Raw genomic sequence first — 16349 nt, 5'->3', positions numbered from 1 at the left:
ATCTAGTGGTGAATTTAGCACAAAATTCACAGCCGTGAATTTTGTGTTTGTATCTGAAACAACTCTCGGAGTTGTTTTAGATACCTCAACTCCGAGAGCAACAGCGACAGATACATTCATAAACATGCTTATTTCACGGTTACTGTAATTAAAATCAAGTACAAGTTGCTAAATTCTAAACAACTTGGATGTACGAATATATTTATGCTTGTGATATTCTGGGTCATCCTTCCCGGTCCGTTGTTGTTCTGCCCTCTTTATTAATAAGATAATTGGCCATTTTGTCCCGCATTAGCGTTGTGTGCTCAGCTAATCTGTTCCAATTAAATACTTGGAAAATTTCACCCCGTTATAACCACATGGGAAAAGTAGCACGTCGCTGCGTTTGTGCCACCTGCGTGAGAAGTGGGGTCCTCCAGGAGCCACCTGCGGCCCCGGCTCCTCCGAATAAACAAACACCCGACTACTAACCAGAACACCGACGAAGGGAGGTCTGATATGTTTTTTATTTTTAAAATTATTATTTCAATAATATTGCATTTTGAATTCGTCGAACCGTATCCACTTCCTGTTTTCTGACTCACCGACTCCTGCTGCTTTCCAGGAGCCTACGGCGGAGATATTGCGGAAGAGCCCCTCTTGTTTTTGGGGGGGGGGTTTTGTTCCCTTTTTGACGACCCAACAAAGAGCTGCTTCCACTTCAAACGCTGGTAATGAAAGCTAATGACTATTAGATGGAGTAAAGTGGTTCTTCACCTCTGCAAATAAAATGCAAAAAAAAAAAAAAAAAAAAAAAAAGAGAGAGAGAGAAAAGGGGGGAGAGGGTTTCTATTTGGAACAATCCCCTCCTTTGTCACAGTCTCCTCTGTCCCTGCTGGAGCAGCGGGTTGTTGCTCTCCGTGAGAATTTTCACACCTTTCTCACAGCTGCATTACAATCTGACGGTCAAACACTGGAACTGGTGCTGCGTCGTGTGGTTACGTCTGACTGACGCAACCTCTGGAAATACTCACAGTGCTTCGCCGCTTCTAGTTCCTGAACATTAAACAATTCAAAGTACATGATCTACACTAAATACAAGAAATTATCTTGATAGGTTATGTTGTTCCTGTTGGAGCAGCATTGGTAGCCTGAATATTGTCATCATTATTGTTGTTGTTTGTAGAAGGGGCGCTGCTAGAGGGGGCGCCAAAATAATGACAGAAAAATGATTTCTAGTCAGCATTTTCTGTTTAACAGCTGTTTGTGCATGTGTAATAACCGAGCATGATATCATAATATCCGCTCCGTCATAATAATTTCACATTTCCACACCAGAAAATGTATTGAGTGCTGCTGTTACGTTTCATCATATTATTGCACAATATATAACTTGTTTAATTTGTTTGTCTGGAGCTAGCGGGAGAAATGTGTTGTGGCCTTTTGCCAAGCACAAAAGAGAAATCCTACGACCTCAAAAAATCCAACACGACTCCATTTGTGTTTACATTTCTTGAAAGATGAATTTTTGCTCATGTCTTCTTCAGAAGTTTTTATGTCGTTTTCTCCAGCATTTCTTGGTGCAGCGACGCCACAGGCGAGGAGAGGAACAGGTTTTTCCACACCAGCTGAAAATGTAACAAATGTCACAACTTTGGTCCCTTAATCGAACCGAGTCTATGGTACCAGCAGGTGTGAAAACAATCTCTGTTCCTATGTAACCTCTGTACGTTCCCATCATGGAGACAGACTTATCGAAGATGGTTTTCCACACAATAAAGCTGCCAACATTTTACACAAACAGACCCTCCCTCAGTATAACTACACAGTGACTAAAGAGCCACATCCTCTCTGGCTCTGCAGGGTGCTAACCTGACTCCTCCGATGAGAGCAGCAGCTATAGAAACAGATAAAGATGGACCAGTTGACTCTTTCCCCTCAGACCTTGCAGAGAATCTTAAGGAACAGAGCCAGTCTCGCCGTGTTTCCAGCCGTTAAGGTGCCTCGTGCTAATTGAGGCGATGACCCCCCCTGGTTCCCCGCCTCAGGATGCTCTTAGTGTTTTTTTTTTTCTTCCCAGGATTCTGTCTGCTTCAGTGTGTTTCTCTCTATGGGATTACGCCGGGCCACTGAGAGGAGGGAGGGAGCCGTTTGGTTTCCTGTTCCAGGCTGATCGCGTCAGACAAAGCTGGCCATGGGTTTTTACACAAATTCTATCCGTCTTCAGATCCACTTCGCCGTTAATCAAAGCGATCAGGAGAACCAGGTGGGGAGCGAGAGACAGAGGAGATTATGTCTGTTGTTTAAGATTTGCCTATAATTTGTTTTACTTTCCAGTACACGTCTTAGTTTTCACCACGTTCCGCTGCAATTTTTTGTTGGTTTAGCTCTTTTTTTTTCTTCCCCTTGTAGATGTACACATTTTTAAAGGTTTTTCTGCCACTAATGGTCTTTATGTGCAGTAGATCAGATAGGAAATGGACAATAGGGAGACAAGGTGGGAAAACATGTAGCGAAGTTGGTCTGCATCCTGTGGTTCTGGAGCCACATGTGGCTCTTAGCAACTTGCTAAAAACTGAGCAATATTTCAAAATGTAAATAGAATTAAAAACAATAGTTGTATTCGTGCAAGGTGTGCATATTTATTCTGTTGATTATTCTTTTATGAAGTCATTTTTTTGTCATTGTGATGCAAATTATCAGCTTTTTTTTAATATAAATTTACAGAAAAAAAAATACATGTCCCATGGAAGGAAATGTATTATATATCAAGTCAAATTCAAAAATACTTTATTAACCCCAAAGGGAAGTACAATAATTTTTCAAAACAAAATATAGTTTTTTTTGTTTTTTTTTGTTTTTTTTTTTTGCTTTGTAAATTAGAAATCTAACCAAATTTCTGACTGCATATGTTCTAAAACAAGCTATTTTGTTTTGAAGAGCCGTGTTGTTATTAGGAAATTTTATTTGGTTGGACAGAAAACTAAAAGTATGTCATCAGGGCCACGCTAAGAAGATATAATAATAAAATTACGAGAATAAAGTTGAGATAATACAAGAATATTGTATTATGAAAACAAAGTAATCATTTTACGACTTTATTCTCAAGTCTAAAGAAAATGTCTGACTTCATCTTTTTGCATGCCGTCACAAAATTTGAATTAGTATTTTTGTAAATCCTGGACAATGTATTACAATAATAATATCTAAATCTGGCCAAATCAAAAAAGCAAAAGATATGTATTAAAAAGGAGTATTAAAAACATTAAAAAGGTGTCAAAATTAAGTGCTTGTATACGGTTTTAAATGACAGGGAAAGTAATAATAAAAAAAGACAAACAGTTGTTTCTAATCATGCTTCCATTCCCTCCAATCAGAAGTGGAGCGTTACCGGCACAGGAAGCCACAATTCCTTCATTGTTTACTCATCAGCAGCAGCTTTCCTGTACAAACACATTTCCATGAAGCCTGAAAATATATCAGAATATATCTGTTAACACAAAATAATGACGTTGTGTCCAGTGTTTGTCATCAGCCACTCTGACAAGACTCCCACATCGACATCCTTCTGTCTGCCAGAGAGCTGACACCTGCCTGTGGTTGGGTGGGCTTGTGGGAATCGTGTCCACCGACTGGCAGTGAGAACAGCCATGCTGGCGGTTTAAACAGATTAAGCAGCGAGAGCTTGGCTCTGTGGTGCTGAGACAGAGTGACCCCTAGCAGCCCCGGGGGTTACAGATATTCCAGCTAATCCCCCCAGCTGGGTATTTATTTGCTTTGCTCAGATCGGAGGGGAACCCGAGTCTGTCCCCGACTTTACGTGAGAGCAGACCCGGGAGGAAATGTCGTCTTCACCCCGGGGGCAGAGGGAGGCGCGATGATCTACGAGCAAATGTCGTGATCGGACAGAAGAGGGGTTCGATTTTAGCAGAAGCCGAGGTAATGAGGAAGTGTAATTTATCGCATTTAGCAGCACAAACGATCAGTGGCTGAAAGGTTATGGTCAAAAGTTCACCTGCAGTCATCACAGTCCATTTAAAATCGACTTTTTTGAGCTTTGCTTAATGTTACAATGTCATTCCCTCATCATAAACATATCATAGTGTAACATAGTGTTGTCTTGATGCTTTCATGCATGTTTGAGAACCTTTGAATCTCTTATGACAACCATTCAGGTATGCAAAACACCTGGGTGGACCTAGTTTCACTTTCTAGGGAGTTTCCAAACACTCGTTCTCTGAAGGAGCTGCTGGCTCCTTCAGACTAGCCAGAAGCAATTAGCTAACAGTTGGTGGAACTGCGGCTCTGCTGAGCTCATTACAGGAGCTACTTCTCAGTACAACGCTATTAAGGTTAAAAGAGGAGCCATATTGTGATTACTTCCTGAGTTTCAGAAAGAAAAGGAGTTTTTAAAGAAACAGAAGCCCAATTTCAAGTTATTAATTTTTTTTAAAGTTAAATACTTTATAACTGAGAGTAACATACTTATTTGATCATGCTATAAAATGCCACAATGGACTTCAAAAACAAATTCAATGTTCACAAAACTAGTAATTTATAAATTTGCGATTGAATTTAAACAACTCAACTTTAAATGTCTTTTGTAAAATTTTGTAACAAGCTTTGGAAATAATTTACTCTGGATATTTGTCCACCTCTTCTCATCATCATCAGATCATTTAATTTGATGATCACAGACCCAACTTTCTAGCTTAGCCAGCAAATGAGGCCTATTTTTGTCCTTGGTAACTGAGTTTTGTTGTGTTTGGGATCGTTGTCCTGATCGATTGATTTGTATAACTGTGTCCAGGTTCCGGCCACGTCACTCAAAGAGAAACCCGTACATGTGAGGAAATGAAGGAGAGTTCAACATCAACCAATGAAGTTGCCTGAAACAACCAGAGGTATGTGTATAAGTGTGTTGGTCAAGCATGGTCATGATATTGTGAGAGGAAAAGGGAAAAGCAACTACCACTTTTGAAATACTTGGTTCTGAAATAGACTCAGCCTCAAAACGTCCACGCAAAGAAACCATCTAATTAAAGTCAAAGCGTTTGCTCATGTAACTCACAAGAATTATGCCAGAAAATTGTTGATGAATTCAAGAAGCATGTGGTTTCTTAGCGAATTGTTTATTCTTGGATATATTTTATGTATAAACTTAAGGTTGTAAATAAAGTTTTGTTCCTTGTGTACAGCTCTGGAAAAAATGAAGAGCCCAGAGCGCTGAACCCCACTGAGAACCTTGTGGTTGTTCCAGAAAACATTGATTTCTGAACTCTTCCTCAGTTAAAACATTAGTGTTGTTGTTTCTGAATTAATATGAACTTGTTTTCTTTGCATTATTTGAGGTCTGAAAGCGCTGCATCGTTTTCATGATTTTGAGCATTTCTCACTTTTTGCAAAGAAACAAATTTTTCACTTGGAATTTCAGAGACATGTTGACAGCAGTTCATAGAATAAAAGAGCAACGTTCATTTTACTCAAATACCGTTAAAATATAAAATCACAGAAACTGATTATTTTAAGTGATCTCTTGATTTTTTCCAGAGTTGTAGATTAGAGAAAACCCACAGTATATCAACATCGATCCACACAATATTAGCTTGCAAAAATGACTAAAGCTGCGTTGCAAAATGAATCCACTCCCAAAATCGAAGAGTTCAAATAAATTATTTTAATTTAGTGTGACATCCAGACCCCTGATGAGTGCATCTAAAAGAATGACTGGAGTGTATCTTTACTGAGGAGAGGCAGAATCTCAAGATGCTTTATGTGACGTTCACAAAATGTGTTATTTGAACTTTTAAATTATGCCTTTTATGTTTTCCTTTGAAAGCTTTTGATGTGAAGTGCAGAGGAGAAAGAAAGAAACACAACTGAATTGGCATTAAAGTCCTAAAATATATTTTAAAATATGTCAGATGTAAAGCGATACAAAATACGTTCTCATCTCCGAGGAACAAACGTAGAAAATTAAATATATAAGTATAAATCTATTAAATAGTCATAGTCGGAGACAGCCGCCTCCTTTCTCAGCGCTATGTACAGGGAAGTCTTTGTTCTGAAACGGTCAGCAGTGGTCCACGAGGTCATCGGATACATCGATGTCCACATCCGAGTCGGAGAAGTCCTCGTCTTCGTCACCTTCGTCTCCGTGGCCCTGAGATCCGGGACTCTTGGGCGGAGCGGCCAGTCCCAGTTTGGCCAGTTTGGCCTGCTGCTGCTCCAGACTCTGTTTGCGCCACTTGATGCGTCTGTTCTGGAACCAGACTTTGACCTGGAGAGAGACGGAGAAAAAAAATATTTAGAAGGATGTCAACATGGATTTTATTTCACACTTTGACACTAGTTTCGAAATGTGATGTTCTGCTAGTTAAATTAGCAGATTTATCTTAGTAAAAGTAGCTAGCCGCTAGCCTCACTGGTTCCGTGGTGAGTGGAGAACCAGTGAGAATATGTTTATGAAAGTTATATTTTGAATGAATATATCAGTTTTCATAGAAGCTACAAAACCATCAAAATTTGTGATGTAGAGTAAAATTGTAACTTTGTATAAAGTTTTGGTTAGCTTAGTGATTTTAATGCTAAAGACAAACCTGCTACCAAGGGCAGGTTTTACTATTTATGTAACATTAATGTTTTACGTATTTAATATTTGTCAATTGAGATATGTCAGTGTTGCATAATTATATATTCTGAGAGATAACTCTGAAATGAGAATTTTTAAACACTATGATCTTTTTTTTTTTCATAAGTGAAAATGCTTTGTCAAATTTATTAACATAAATGCTGCTTATTGTTTCTATAGCGTTAAGTCCACAGCTTTTAAAACTGATTTAATTTATTTGAGGAATAAATTAGACGTTAACATAGAAATTAAAAATCCTGAAAATCTGCTTGTTTTCTTTATGTCTTTTAGCTTTTAATGATTTCTTTTAAGAAATAATAGTTAGTTTTTTTATTGCTTTGTTTTAAAAGCTGGTTCTCTTGTTCTAGGTCTGACCTGAGCCTCTGTGAGCTGCAGAGCGGAGGCCAGGAGGAACCTCTCGGATCCCACCATGTACTGCTGCCGGGCGAACTCCTTCTCCAGCCGGGACAGCTGGTCGCTGGTGAAGCTGGTGCGCATGCGTTTCGACTTTCCGCCTTTCGTCTTGAACTGGTGCATCGCTGCGTTCGCTTTGGACACGGTAGCTGCGAAGAAAGAGAGAGGAAACGTTCACTGACACTGTAACACGAAGTCGTGATCTTCTACGTGTCCGACGTCGCTCCAGTTTTTTTTTTCTTCTTCTTCTTCTTTTACCTTGTGAGTAAAATGCTCCCCGGTAGGATGGCGCGTACGTGAACGGCGGGTAGCAGTACACGGAATATCCAGGCTGCGGGTGAATGCTGGGGTGCAACGCGTTGGGCGAATAGAAGTATTGTGCCGGTGGAAGCGTTAACCCGGCCAGGTGTGGAGGAGGCGCGGTTTGCGGGTATCTCTCCCCACACTGGTTTGGGCCGCTCCGGTCTCTGGGTGCCGCCTCCTCCGGCTTGGCCAGCAGAGCCTCGATGGTGAAAGACTTCCCGCTTGGAGCCTTCGCGGCGGGGGCGCAGCGGTTCCCGTTGCTCTGAGCGCATAGTGAGGCCTGTGCGTAATTACGCACGGAGTATCCTCCAGTTTCCATTGGTCTGTTCGGTATCTGCATGTTTCAAATTTGCTCTCCGAGGGGGAAATAAAAAATTAAATTAAATAAAGCTGCTGCTCCGAGGTCCACTTTGAGAATGAATCCCTGACCCACCTGAAGAGCCTCGATTTATACCCCGGCAGCACGGGGAGGTGCGAACAACCCCCCCGCTAAGCCTTTGTCTTTCTAAGCAACAGATGAGAGAGACCCAACATCCTTACTACAACGTATCCAATTAATTGGTGGAGTTGTACAAGCTGGGATTGTCAAACATCCTAACCCTTTGAATAACAAGGCTTTTGAAGAGCGCTGGGGGCTGTGGGGGAAGGGGGCGGGGACTAAGGAGATTTACTGCGCAACAAATTCTTGCATGGATCTTAAATCCAAATGTAATCATTACCGCTGGGGAAAGCCTTGATGTTCCTAAATCATCTTATTTGGTGGCCTTTTAAGTCCCGCCTGGCCAGCAGATGCTTTAAGGAGCGTAACAACTCACCGTGGGCCGTCCAAATCACAGATTCTTGGTTGGTTTGTGGATTATTGTCTTGTTAACCTTTCATTCAGTCCTAACATGACCGTGTTCTGTTAGCAAAGTGTGCTTTTTAGCAGCAGCTGTGTGGCGTTTGAGACCTGCTGCCTGCTGTAACCGAGGCGTCAGATTCAGCGGGGGTGTGGTGGGCTCACGGAGCGGCTCCACTAATCCCACTTCACTACATTAATCCACAGGTTGATACGTCCCATCCTCAAAATGCGACCGCTCGTCCACCTGGACCGTTGCTCGGCAACAAGCCATTCGTTTGCTCAATTCTGAGGCTTAAATGATCTTTTTAATATTAATACTTATCTTTTTTGTTTTTTTATTATTGCTCTTGTTTTAGTTGTGTTTCTCCCCCCACCCCCCTTTCTCCTTGGCATTTCACTGTACTGTGTATAATGTGCACGTGACAAATAAAGCTAAACTAATAGTCTAAAATGTCATTAAACAGAATATATCGGTGAATTAAGATGGTATCTTGGATTAAGTAGTAAAATCTGGCCCGTGGTTGCTTGTTTACACTATCCGGAGAGTCTCCCTCTCTTTTAATTCGGGATTACTTCCAGCTCTGCAAACTTTCCAGGGTCATTTCCATCATTTGGAAAGTGACAGAAAGCGTCCGCAGCTTTAACTGACTGTTAAAACACATTTAAACACCGCTCGCCCCCTTTGACCTCCGCTCCTTTTTATTTATTCTGCCGACATGACACTGGAATGTCTAATGAAGAGGGCAAACACAGACGCTCTCCACCGGTAGCTCAACAATGATCGTGCGTCTTCTGATGCCCCAAGTCCCGGACCACCCACCCCCAAGACTGCCGAGCCGAGCCGAGCCGAGCCGAGCCGAGCCGAGCCGAGCTGCCCCCTGCCTCCAAAATGTCCCCTTTAATTCTCAATAAATTCATTTCTAAATTGTATTCAGTTAAAAAAAAATGTTTGTACGAACAACAAAGCGAAATTGTCAAACCAAATAACAAAAATAGTATACTCTGTATATGATATTTTTATTATATTTATTTATCTCACAAAATTTGTTCTTAGGGTTAGGGTTAGTTTACATTCACTGTACTTAAATGCTGATTTCAGTCAGCATTTAGGAGTAGAAATCTGTAAGTTTAACAGCTAAAAGGGCCTTTCATAAATTAGTGCAACTCCCGTGAGTAAACGCAAAAAATCAGAAAAGTCTGAACTGTTTTTAAGGTCTTTTTACGCCTCTTACTATTCATATGTGTGATTAATTATATTACAAAGATTTTGTTTTCTCTTGCCTTGCACTGTTAAAACTAAGCTAATGAAACTGTCTTAATCTGTATTGATCAATAGCTCTGAATAAAATCTATAAAGTTTAATGCAGAATTTAAAAAATTTGCTTACTCAGCAAGCTGGGTAAATATATTTACATATATATATATTTTTAAAATCCCTCTTAATTACTCAAAAAAATCCATTAAGCTTCAGGTGTTACTTTGGCCTACACTGATAAAGCAAGTTGTTGAAATTGAACAAATAACACCAGTGTAAGGTGCAAACATTTTTTGGGGTCATTTGTAATCAGTATTTTTTATGAGAAATTATTAAGTTGAACTCTTAATGGATACTCCAATGTATTTCTTTAGATTTCTAAATGCTTAACTCAATTAAAGCCAGATAATTATTTTTTTTCTTATGGTAATAAAAAAAAAAAAAAAAAATATATATATATATATATATATATATATATATATATATATATATATATATATGTATATCTTACACAAATAAATGAGTGAGGTTCCAAGTATTCAGTTCTATATTGACTTTTGTTACAGCAGGCAATATTTGTCATTTTATAGTTTATTTTCTAGTAGAAAAACTATGTAAAAAAAAAAAATCATAATCTGAAATAAGTCAATCAATTCGAATTTGATCTTTAATCAGTTTTTTAAATGTATTTATTCATGTATTGTGATTTAGTCAAAGTTGCAGTTTTGTGTCCTGCAATGAGAGAGCTTTCATTCAGCTGCTGTTGTTTATTGGAGCCAGACAAGGAAAATGCGGCGTGTTGCCCCAGAAGGCCTTCCTTTCATAGTCATGGCTGAGAGGAGAAGTGGAGCTACAGGACGCCCACTAATGGCTCAGTGGGTTGTCCTTTTTCCTCTCAAGGCTCTCCCCTTAAGCCTGAAGAGTCAGCAGCAGCCATTCTGGTTCCCGCATCCTAAGCTGAGACACATTCTGCCTCCTAATTGTGTTTGTTTTAAACATAAAAATTTTTTTTTTTAAATGACCAATCACGTTTATAAAAAATCAACTCATGTAGGATCTCCAGCTTTAGAAAATGTTCCAAAATAAAATTCATGCTTGACAAATAGTTTTTGTTTTGATTTTTACTAATGAAAATCTGAAAAGTGTGTTGTGCTTTCGGATTAACTGTGGACTCCTCCACTTCCTGGTGTTACATTGTAAACAGTCCCCTCCCACAGCCAGCTCTTTAAATCTCATCTCTCCTCTCTTAATGATATAAACTATATACTTGTAAGCTAAAATGACCTAGTCAAAGTCAGACGTACATCCAAGTTCAAGTTTGTGGCACAACCTGAATCCAAACTGAGCTTGAGACATTTCACAAGGACGTACAAGGCGATGGCTGACTTAAAAAAAAAACCCCAAAAAACTAACTTCCACAAAAGATTGTGCAAAATATTAACTCATGGTGTTGAAAAGAAATCCACATAACATCATCCCAATAAAATGAAAGACAAGTTGTTAAAAAAACAAACAAAAAAACCCCTGAGGCCTCGCAGGTTTTTTCCTTTAAACTCTGTTTTGCATCCAAAAATAAGTATATAAACAAGTCATGTAAGTATTTGTGAATTTTCATGCAATATTTCTACAATTTATCATTAGCAAACGTGATAACAATGCAAGATTTGAGAACGTTCTCCCTGTGGGATGACAGAGGAGTGACAGCTGCAGTGAAGAGAAGCTCGGTTGTAGTTCACAGGTGATTGAATGGAACAAAGGCATAAAGAAACGCCGTCATCATTATTATCTCTGGCCCTTTTCTCACCCGGCCGACACTTTCAGCTATCACAGTGCTGAGCCTTTCCTGTCCCCTCACATCCATCACTAATGAGGGTTTTTTTTAATTTTTTTTAAGTCATTTACATGAATCAGGCCCAGAGCGGCCGGCCTCTGGGCCTGAGTGGGTCGCTTCAGGTTCCTGCTGGGCCTCGGCCTCCACATCCGCTCTGAATGGGAGAAAAAGCCACATATCGTTCGTCTGGCTGCAGTACGCATCCGGGTACTTCAGCAGCCGCATGCTAGTGTGCTTTCCGATTTGTCCTCAAGTTGGAATCAGAACATCTTAAAGTATTGCAAAATATATTTGACCTCTAAGCAAACCGGACTTCTTTAAAATAAGACCAAAAGATGCAGCGTGTGATGCGTTCCTCATCCGCCTGCATCTGAATTTGCTTCCTCAAAACATCATCAGTAAATAAACTTCTTCCACATTTTGAAACTTCATGAAAAGTTACATCTAATCTTTAATTCACCTCATTTTCTCACTTAAGATTTTGATATTTTAGCTTGTGTTGTTTACACTTTCCCTACCGTTATGCATATGAGTCTTCATTTGTCGTGCCTCGCATATGTAGCTGGGTTTCTGTTACAAATGTGTGCAAAACTTTGTCAATATTCTGCTAAGGCTGAAATAACACAATCTTACCATTGTGGTGTTTCTATTAAATAAGAAACAATGAAAATCACATGTGAGGACGTTTGTTCACGCAGTAATTTCTTAAAAAACATCCCATGCCAGAATCCAGCTACCACTTCCTGTCGCCTTCTTCAATGTTTCCACCAGTAGCAACATCCTGTTGTTAATCATGTGGAGTGCAAAAGTGTTTTCATTGCAGTGTTATGAAATACACTAATTTCGATAGGGCTGAAAAACCCCCTCGTTGTAGTGATACCACTTTTTACTCAAAAACATGAGTTACTTTGAAATTCTCGCGTTTCCATTGAACAGATTTATTTTTGTATTTCCAATTTGCGCAATTACATGGTCAAAGGAAACGCAGCTTGTGGTAGTCAGATATATTTTAGACACAAACTATGAAGCTGCGCACATTGTAGGTCACCACCAAGAAATTGTGTATATCACATTTTTTATGCGCATTTCAAAGATTTGTTTGAATTTTGAATCAATCAGAGTCGATGGAAATGGTGAGATTCAAAACACCTTACCTCAATTTCGCAAAGACGTTTTTCTTGCTCACTTGGGTTAATTTTTGGCTTTTCCAAAAAAGAGTTAATGAGCTAAACGGGAGATGGAAACAAATCCAGTTCTTATTTATGTCAGTTCTTACTCAAGTTTTTCTCAATTTATGTAATTTTTCTTTAAAGTTTTGTTAGAAACATCTGAGATTTACAACAAAGGAACTCCTCAGGATTTGTTAAAACATGTCCGAAGAGGCCAAGTCTAAGTGAAAACAAGCCTTTATAGGCCATTAGCATGCCAGTGAAGAGCTATCAGATATTTTGACGCTTGCTGTTATGATTGAAACACTGGGATGTCTTTTCATCTTCTAATTGTGAGGCTTAATTGTGGGATTGAATAGAAATCACATTCGAATGCTGTCTTTCTTGTCAGGGCTCATTTCTTGCTGAATAGTAGAGAAGAGAAAGTTTTAGAGATCTAAGGAAAGAGCTGTTTTTAAAAGCAGAAACCGCTGGGAAAGGTTTGTGTGGGACAGATATCGATCGTTCAGCTGTTGTCATCCGGAATAAAGAGATTCCAGTTTTCCGATACGTGGATTAAAAAGATAAATGACCCAACTCATTTCTTGACTGGAACTAGCCTGTTTTGCATATCGCTGAGCAGATTGAGTGCTATTTTCATTATAATGTAAAGCCACGCCCCCTTCCAACGCTGTACCTGACCCTTTGGGCTACTGTGTGAGCTGGGGGCTTACAGGTGACCACCGCGTCCTCTGACTGTTTGCATTGACAACTGACCACAACGATACCAACTTAATGAAGGATTAACTTTCTCAGTGAACGGGAGGCGTGTCTGTCTGTCCTGGGAACGCTGCTGGAGTGTATTCAAGATGTCTGACACTTGAGCCGAAGTAAAAGCAGTTTGCAGAAGAAAAGGCTTAGTCACAAACAGTAAATGTAAAAAGTTTGGAAAACGACACATCGTTTTGCATCCACTCGTCCATGTACTTTGTGTGTTGCATGCACATAAAATGAATTTTAAACATGATAAACAAGGACAAATTCAAGGACTGTGAATAGTTTTGCTCTCCTGCTGTGCTGAGAATTTTGAACCTGGAAAGGTTTTATGGATTCTCGAGAAAAAACAAAAAAATCTTGCTTTAAAAAAAAATAGAAGATTTTGAGGTTGCAGTCCTGCAAATCGGGCCCCTTCCCAGGTGCTTTGAGGGCTCCGTGACCCCCATCCCTCCCGTCCACTCCATCCCGTTTTCCTCCGCTTAATGGAGGTGAGAATTGGCGGGTTGGACTTTAACACTTAACCTCTGTTTACACTTCCTGTGGGTGTCGGAGCTTTTTGTCCATAAAGCGCCGCTCGTGAGGCTTGGCCGCATTGAAAGGAGACAGAGAGTGGCGCAGCTACACGGCACTGAGCCCTGAATGCACCGCCGCTCCTGGTTACTGGAACAGGCCATTTCCTCTCTTCACATTCTCTATTTGCTTATATTGCGGCCACACTTCCTCAACCCCCCGGGCCTTTTACTGGAGCACACAGATCAGAGTTTCTGTTAGCTTCTGCCTGGTTTTAATTGGGCTATAATGGATCTTATAAGCACCTATTTTCACAAATTAAGGATCTGAGAATCTGATTTCAGAAACTTATTTTGAACTTTTCCTCTTTTTTAGAGCTTGTTTAGAGCTGCAAACTTTACATAATCTTTTGAAAAAAATATTTGTTGATAAATGTCTGCTGAAGAAAATGTATTATGTGTAAGGAATCTCTGCTTTCAGATTTTAAAATGTTAAAATTCAAAACATTTTTGAAATGAAGTGAATGGATAGGTAGGTTTTCTTCTATGCTATGTTGATATTTGTGGATAAATGCTATTAAAAAAATTCTAAATTTTATTTTTAATTTAAGTTTATTTATAAACTCACACAGTCCTGAATGTCTGTACTGTGTGAGTTCTGAAAATCAAAGTCAAAACCTTTGTCTGGACACACAATTTTACCCTATAAAGCTTATTTCTTTTTCTGAAAATGGAAGTTTTACAACATAACGTCAAAAAAAATATATATATATATATTCCTGGTTCTTTTAGTCATTATTTTGTGGAAATTTACTCTAATTATTCCACACACACAAAAAAAGAAAAATGACAAAATACAGACAAGAACTTACCAGTTTTAAACTGACGGTTTACAGAGGAGTGGCCACTTCCTGGTTGATCTTGGTAGCTAATGTGCTAGCTTTAGCCTTTTCTTGGTTGCCAAGAAACCACACATTATTTTGAAATAATCCTGTTGAAAAGGTTTTTATTTTGATCAATAAAATGATCTGTGTTGTAGGTGGAACAGTATTCAGATAAAATGTTGTCATGCTTATCTGGAAATCATTTTCTGTTTATAAAAAGTCATGGCTACAAGAGGCAGTGGTAGTGATTATTGGGTTTCTCTTTAGTTTTTTCCCGCTCTGTGTCCTTGTTGATGCTTCTCTTGGCAAGTACTCAGTAGTTACACATGTATTATGTCTCAGTTGGAAATCCCTGGTTACAAAAATAGCAATGGTTTTATTTTTTATTGCATCTCTACGATGGAGCTGTGCAGCTGCAGCCGTCTGCAGTGTCTTTCTCACAACATGATAAAGAAGCTGCTTCAGAGGACACAGGCTCAGGCAGAAATGTGATTCTTAGGTGACAGGGTTGCATGCTGGGACTTGAAGGCTACAGCAGGTTGTCTCTTCCCTAATATGGACATACATATACATATACTGTATACTTCTGGTCATTATAACCACCAGTCATGTTTGGACATGAGCCCAGAAAGTTCTCTTCAAGCGGCCTGTGGTCTCTGTAAACTCATATGCACAGAATGTCTGATTACGTTTGAGTTGAATTTTCACAGTGAGAGAAAGAGAGAATATCAAGAAAAGTTCATAGATTGGTATCGCTGGTAAGGTCAGACATACCTATGCATTTTATGGTATTTTGACTTTAATTTGGAAGGACAAGATGTTAGCCAAAAATACAACAATTTAGATCTGGCCATAACATGTAAAAGTGATTAATATGTCATAAAAACAAAGGAATAGTACTTGGGACGGAAACTTTTATTGAGTCTGCCCTTTTTTGATGTTAGTTACGGTGTTTGGTATTTTAATAATGAAATCTGGACCGGTCTTCTGTATAGAAACTCTAGATCCTTCTGGTATCTTGGTTGCCTCTTGGGAACTAAATCCTTGCGCTTGCCTACAGACATTTTGTAGGATTTTGTAGGATTAAAGTCTGAAGACAAGCTAGGCCATTCTATGACCTCAATGGGATTCAACATGAGTGTCTTCTTGATTGCCTTGGGTTGGAAGACATGTCCTCAACCTATCTTTAGTGTCTTGGCTAATGGAAGTACACTTTTCTCCAAACGAAACATTGAATGGAGATGAGATTTGAGTGGTATTGAGCAGAAGGCAGATGCTGTTACCTTCCCACACAGTTTCCTGCTAATGGTCTTGGAGCCTTTTCTACCTGGTCTTGCCAATGTAACATTGGCAAGACCAGGCCTACGCTTGCTATGAATTAAATTTTACAATACGTTTTGTTTCTGGACTTTCGGGTGAGATCCTGTCTCTCTCTCTCTCTCTCTGTCTTCACTTTCAAATCTAAAAATCTGAGGTTTTGTTATTGTTTGTAACTGGGAAAGCGTACAAAACCAGTGTTGAATCAAATGTTTAGTTCCTTTATATATTTCACTCCTGTGTTTTCTGTCTCATGGAATTACACCTGCAAGTTTTTATCTTTTATTTTATTGGCTTAAAACCTGTTTCTTAATTGTCCACATTGTACGTTCATGTTCGCGCTGCTTTGAAGTCTGTGTTCCGGCCTCCATTCAGCCGTGTAACGACTGCGCTCCAGGACCGCCGGTTTACAGTGGCCCAGCGCGGCCGTGGCGATTTGCATCTGCCCGCGTGAATCTGA

General features: G+C 39.5%; 1 protein-coding gene and 1 long non-coding RNA gene across 2 annotated transcripts; one reads left to right on the top strand and one right to left on the bottom strand.

The window, feature by feature from the left end:
• Positions 1-2112: 2112 nt before the first annotated feature.
• LOC122846196 lies at positions 2113-4875 on the top strand. The gene is made up of 3 exons (XR_006373196.1): positions 2113-2245; positions 3765-3918; positions 4790-4875. It is a non-coding gene; the product is annotated as an uncharacterized LOC122846196 (long non-coding RNA).
• A 1020-nt stretch (positions 4876-5895) lies between these two features.
• Positions 5896-8417, bottom strand: noto (notochord homeobox). Its single transcript, XM_044142941.1, has 3 exons — positions 7283-8417; positions 6986-7173; positions 5896-6259 (listed from the first exon to the last, which is right to left on the bottom strand). The coding sequence occupies exons 1-3, from the start codon at positions 7665-7667 to the stop codon at positions 6053-6055; spliced, it is 780 nt and encodes a 259-aa protein (XP_043998876.1). The 5' UTR covers positions 7668-8417; the 3' UTR covers positions 5896-6052.
• Positions 8418-16349: the final 7932 nt, after the last annotated feature.

Source organism: Gambusia affinis, linkage group LG16, assembly GCF_019740435.1.
Source record: "Gambusia affinis linkage group LG16, SWU_Gaff_1.0, whole genome shotgun sequence".
In the NCBI taxonomy this organism is placed as follows: domain Eukaryota; kingdom Metazoa; phylum Chordata; class Actinopteri; order Cyprinodontiformes; family Poeciliidae; genus Gambusia; species Gambusia affinis.
This window is presented reverse-complemented; position numbering and strand designations above follow the sequence as displayed.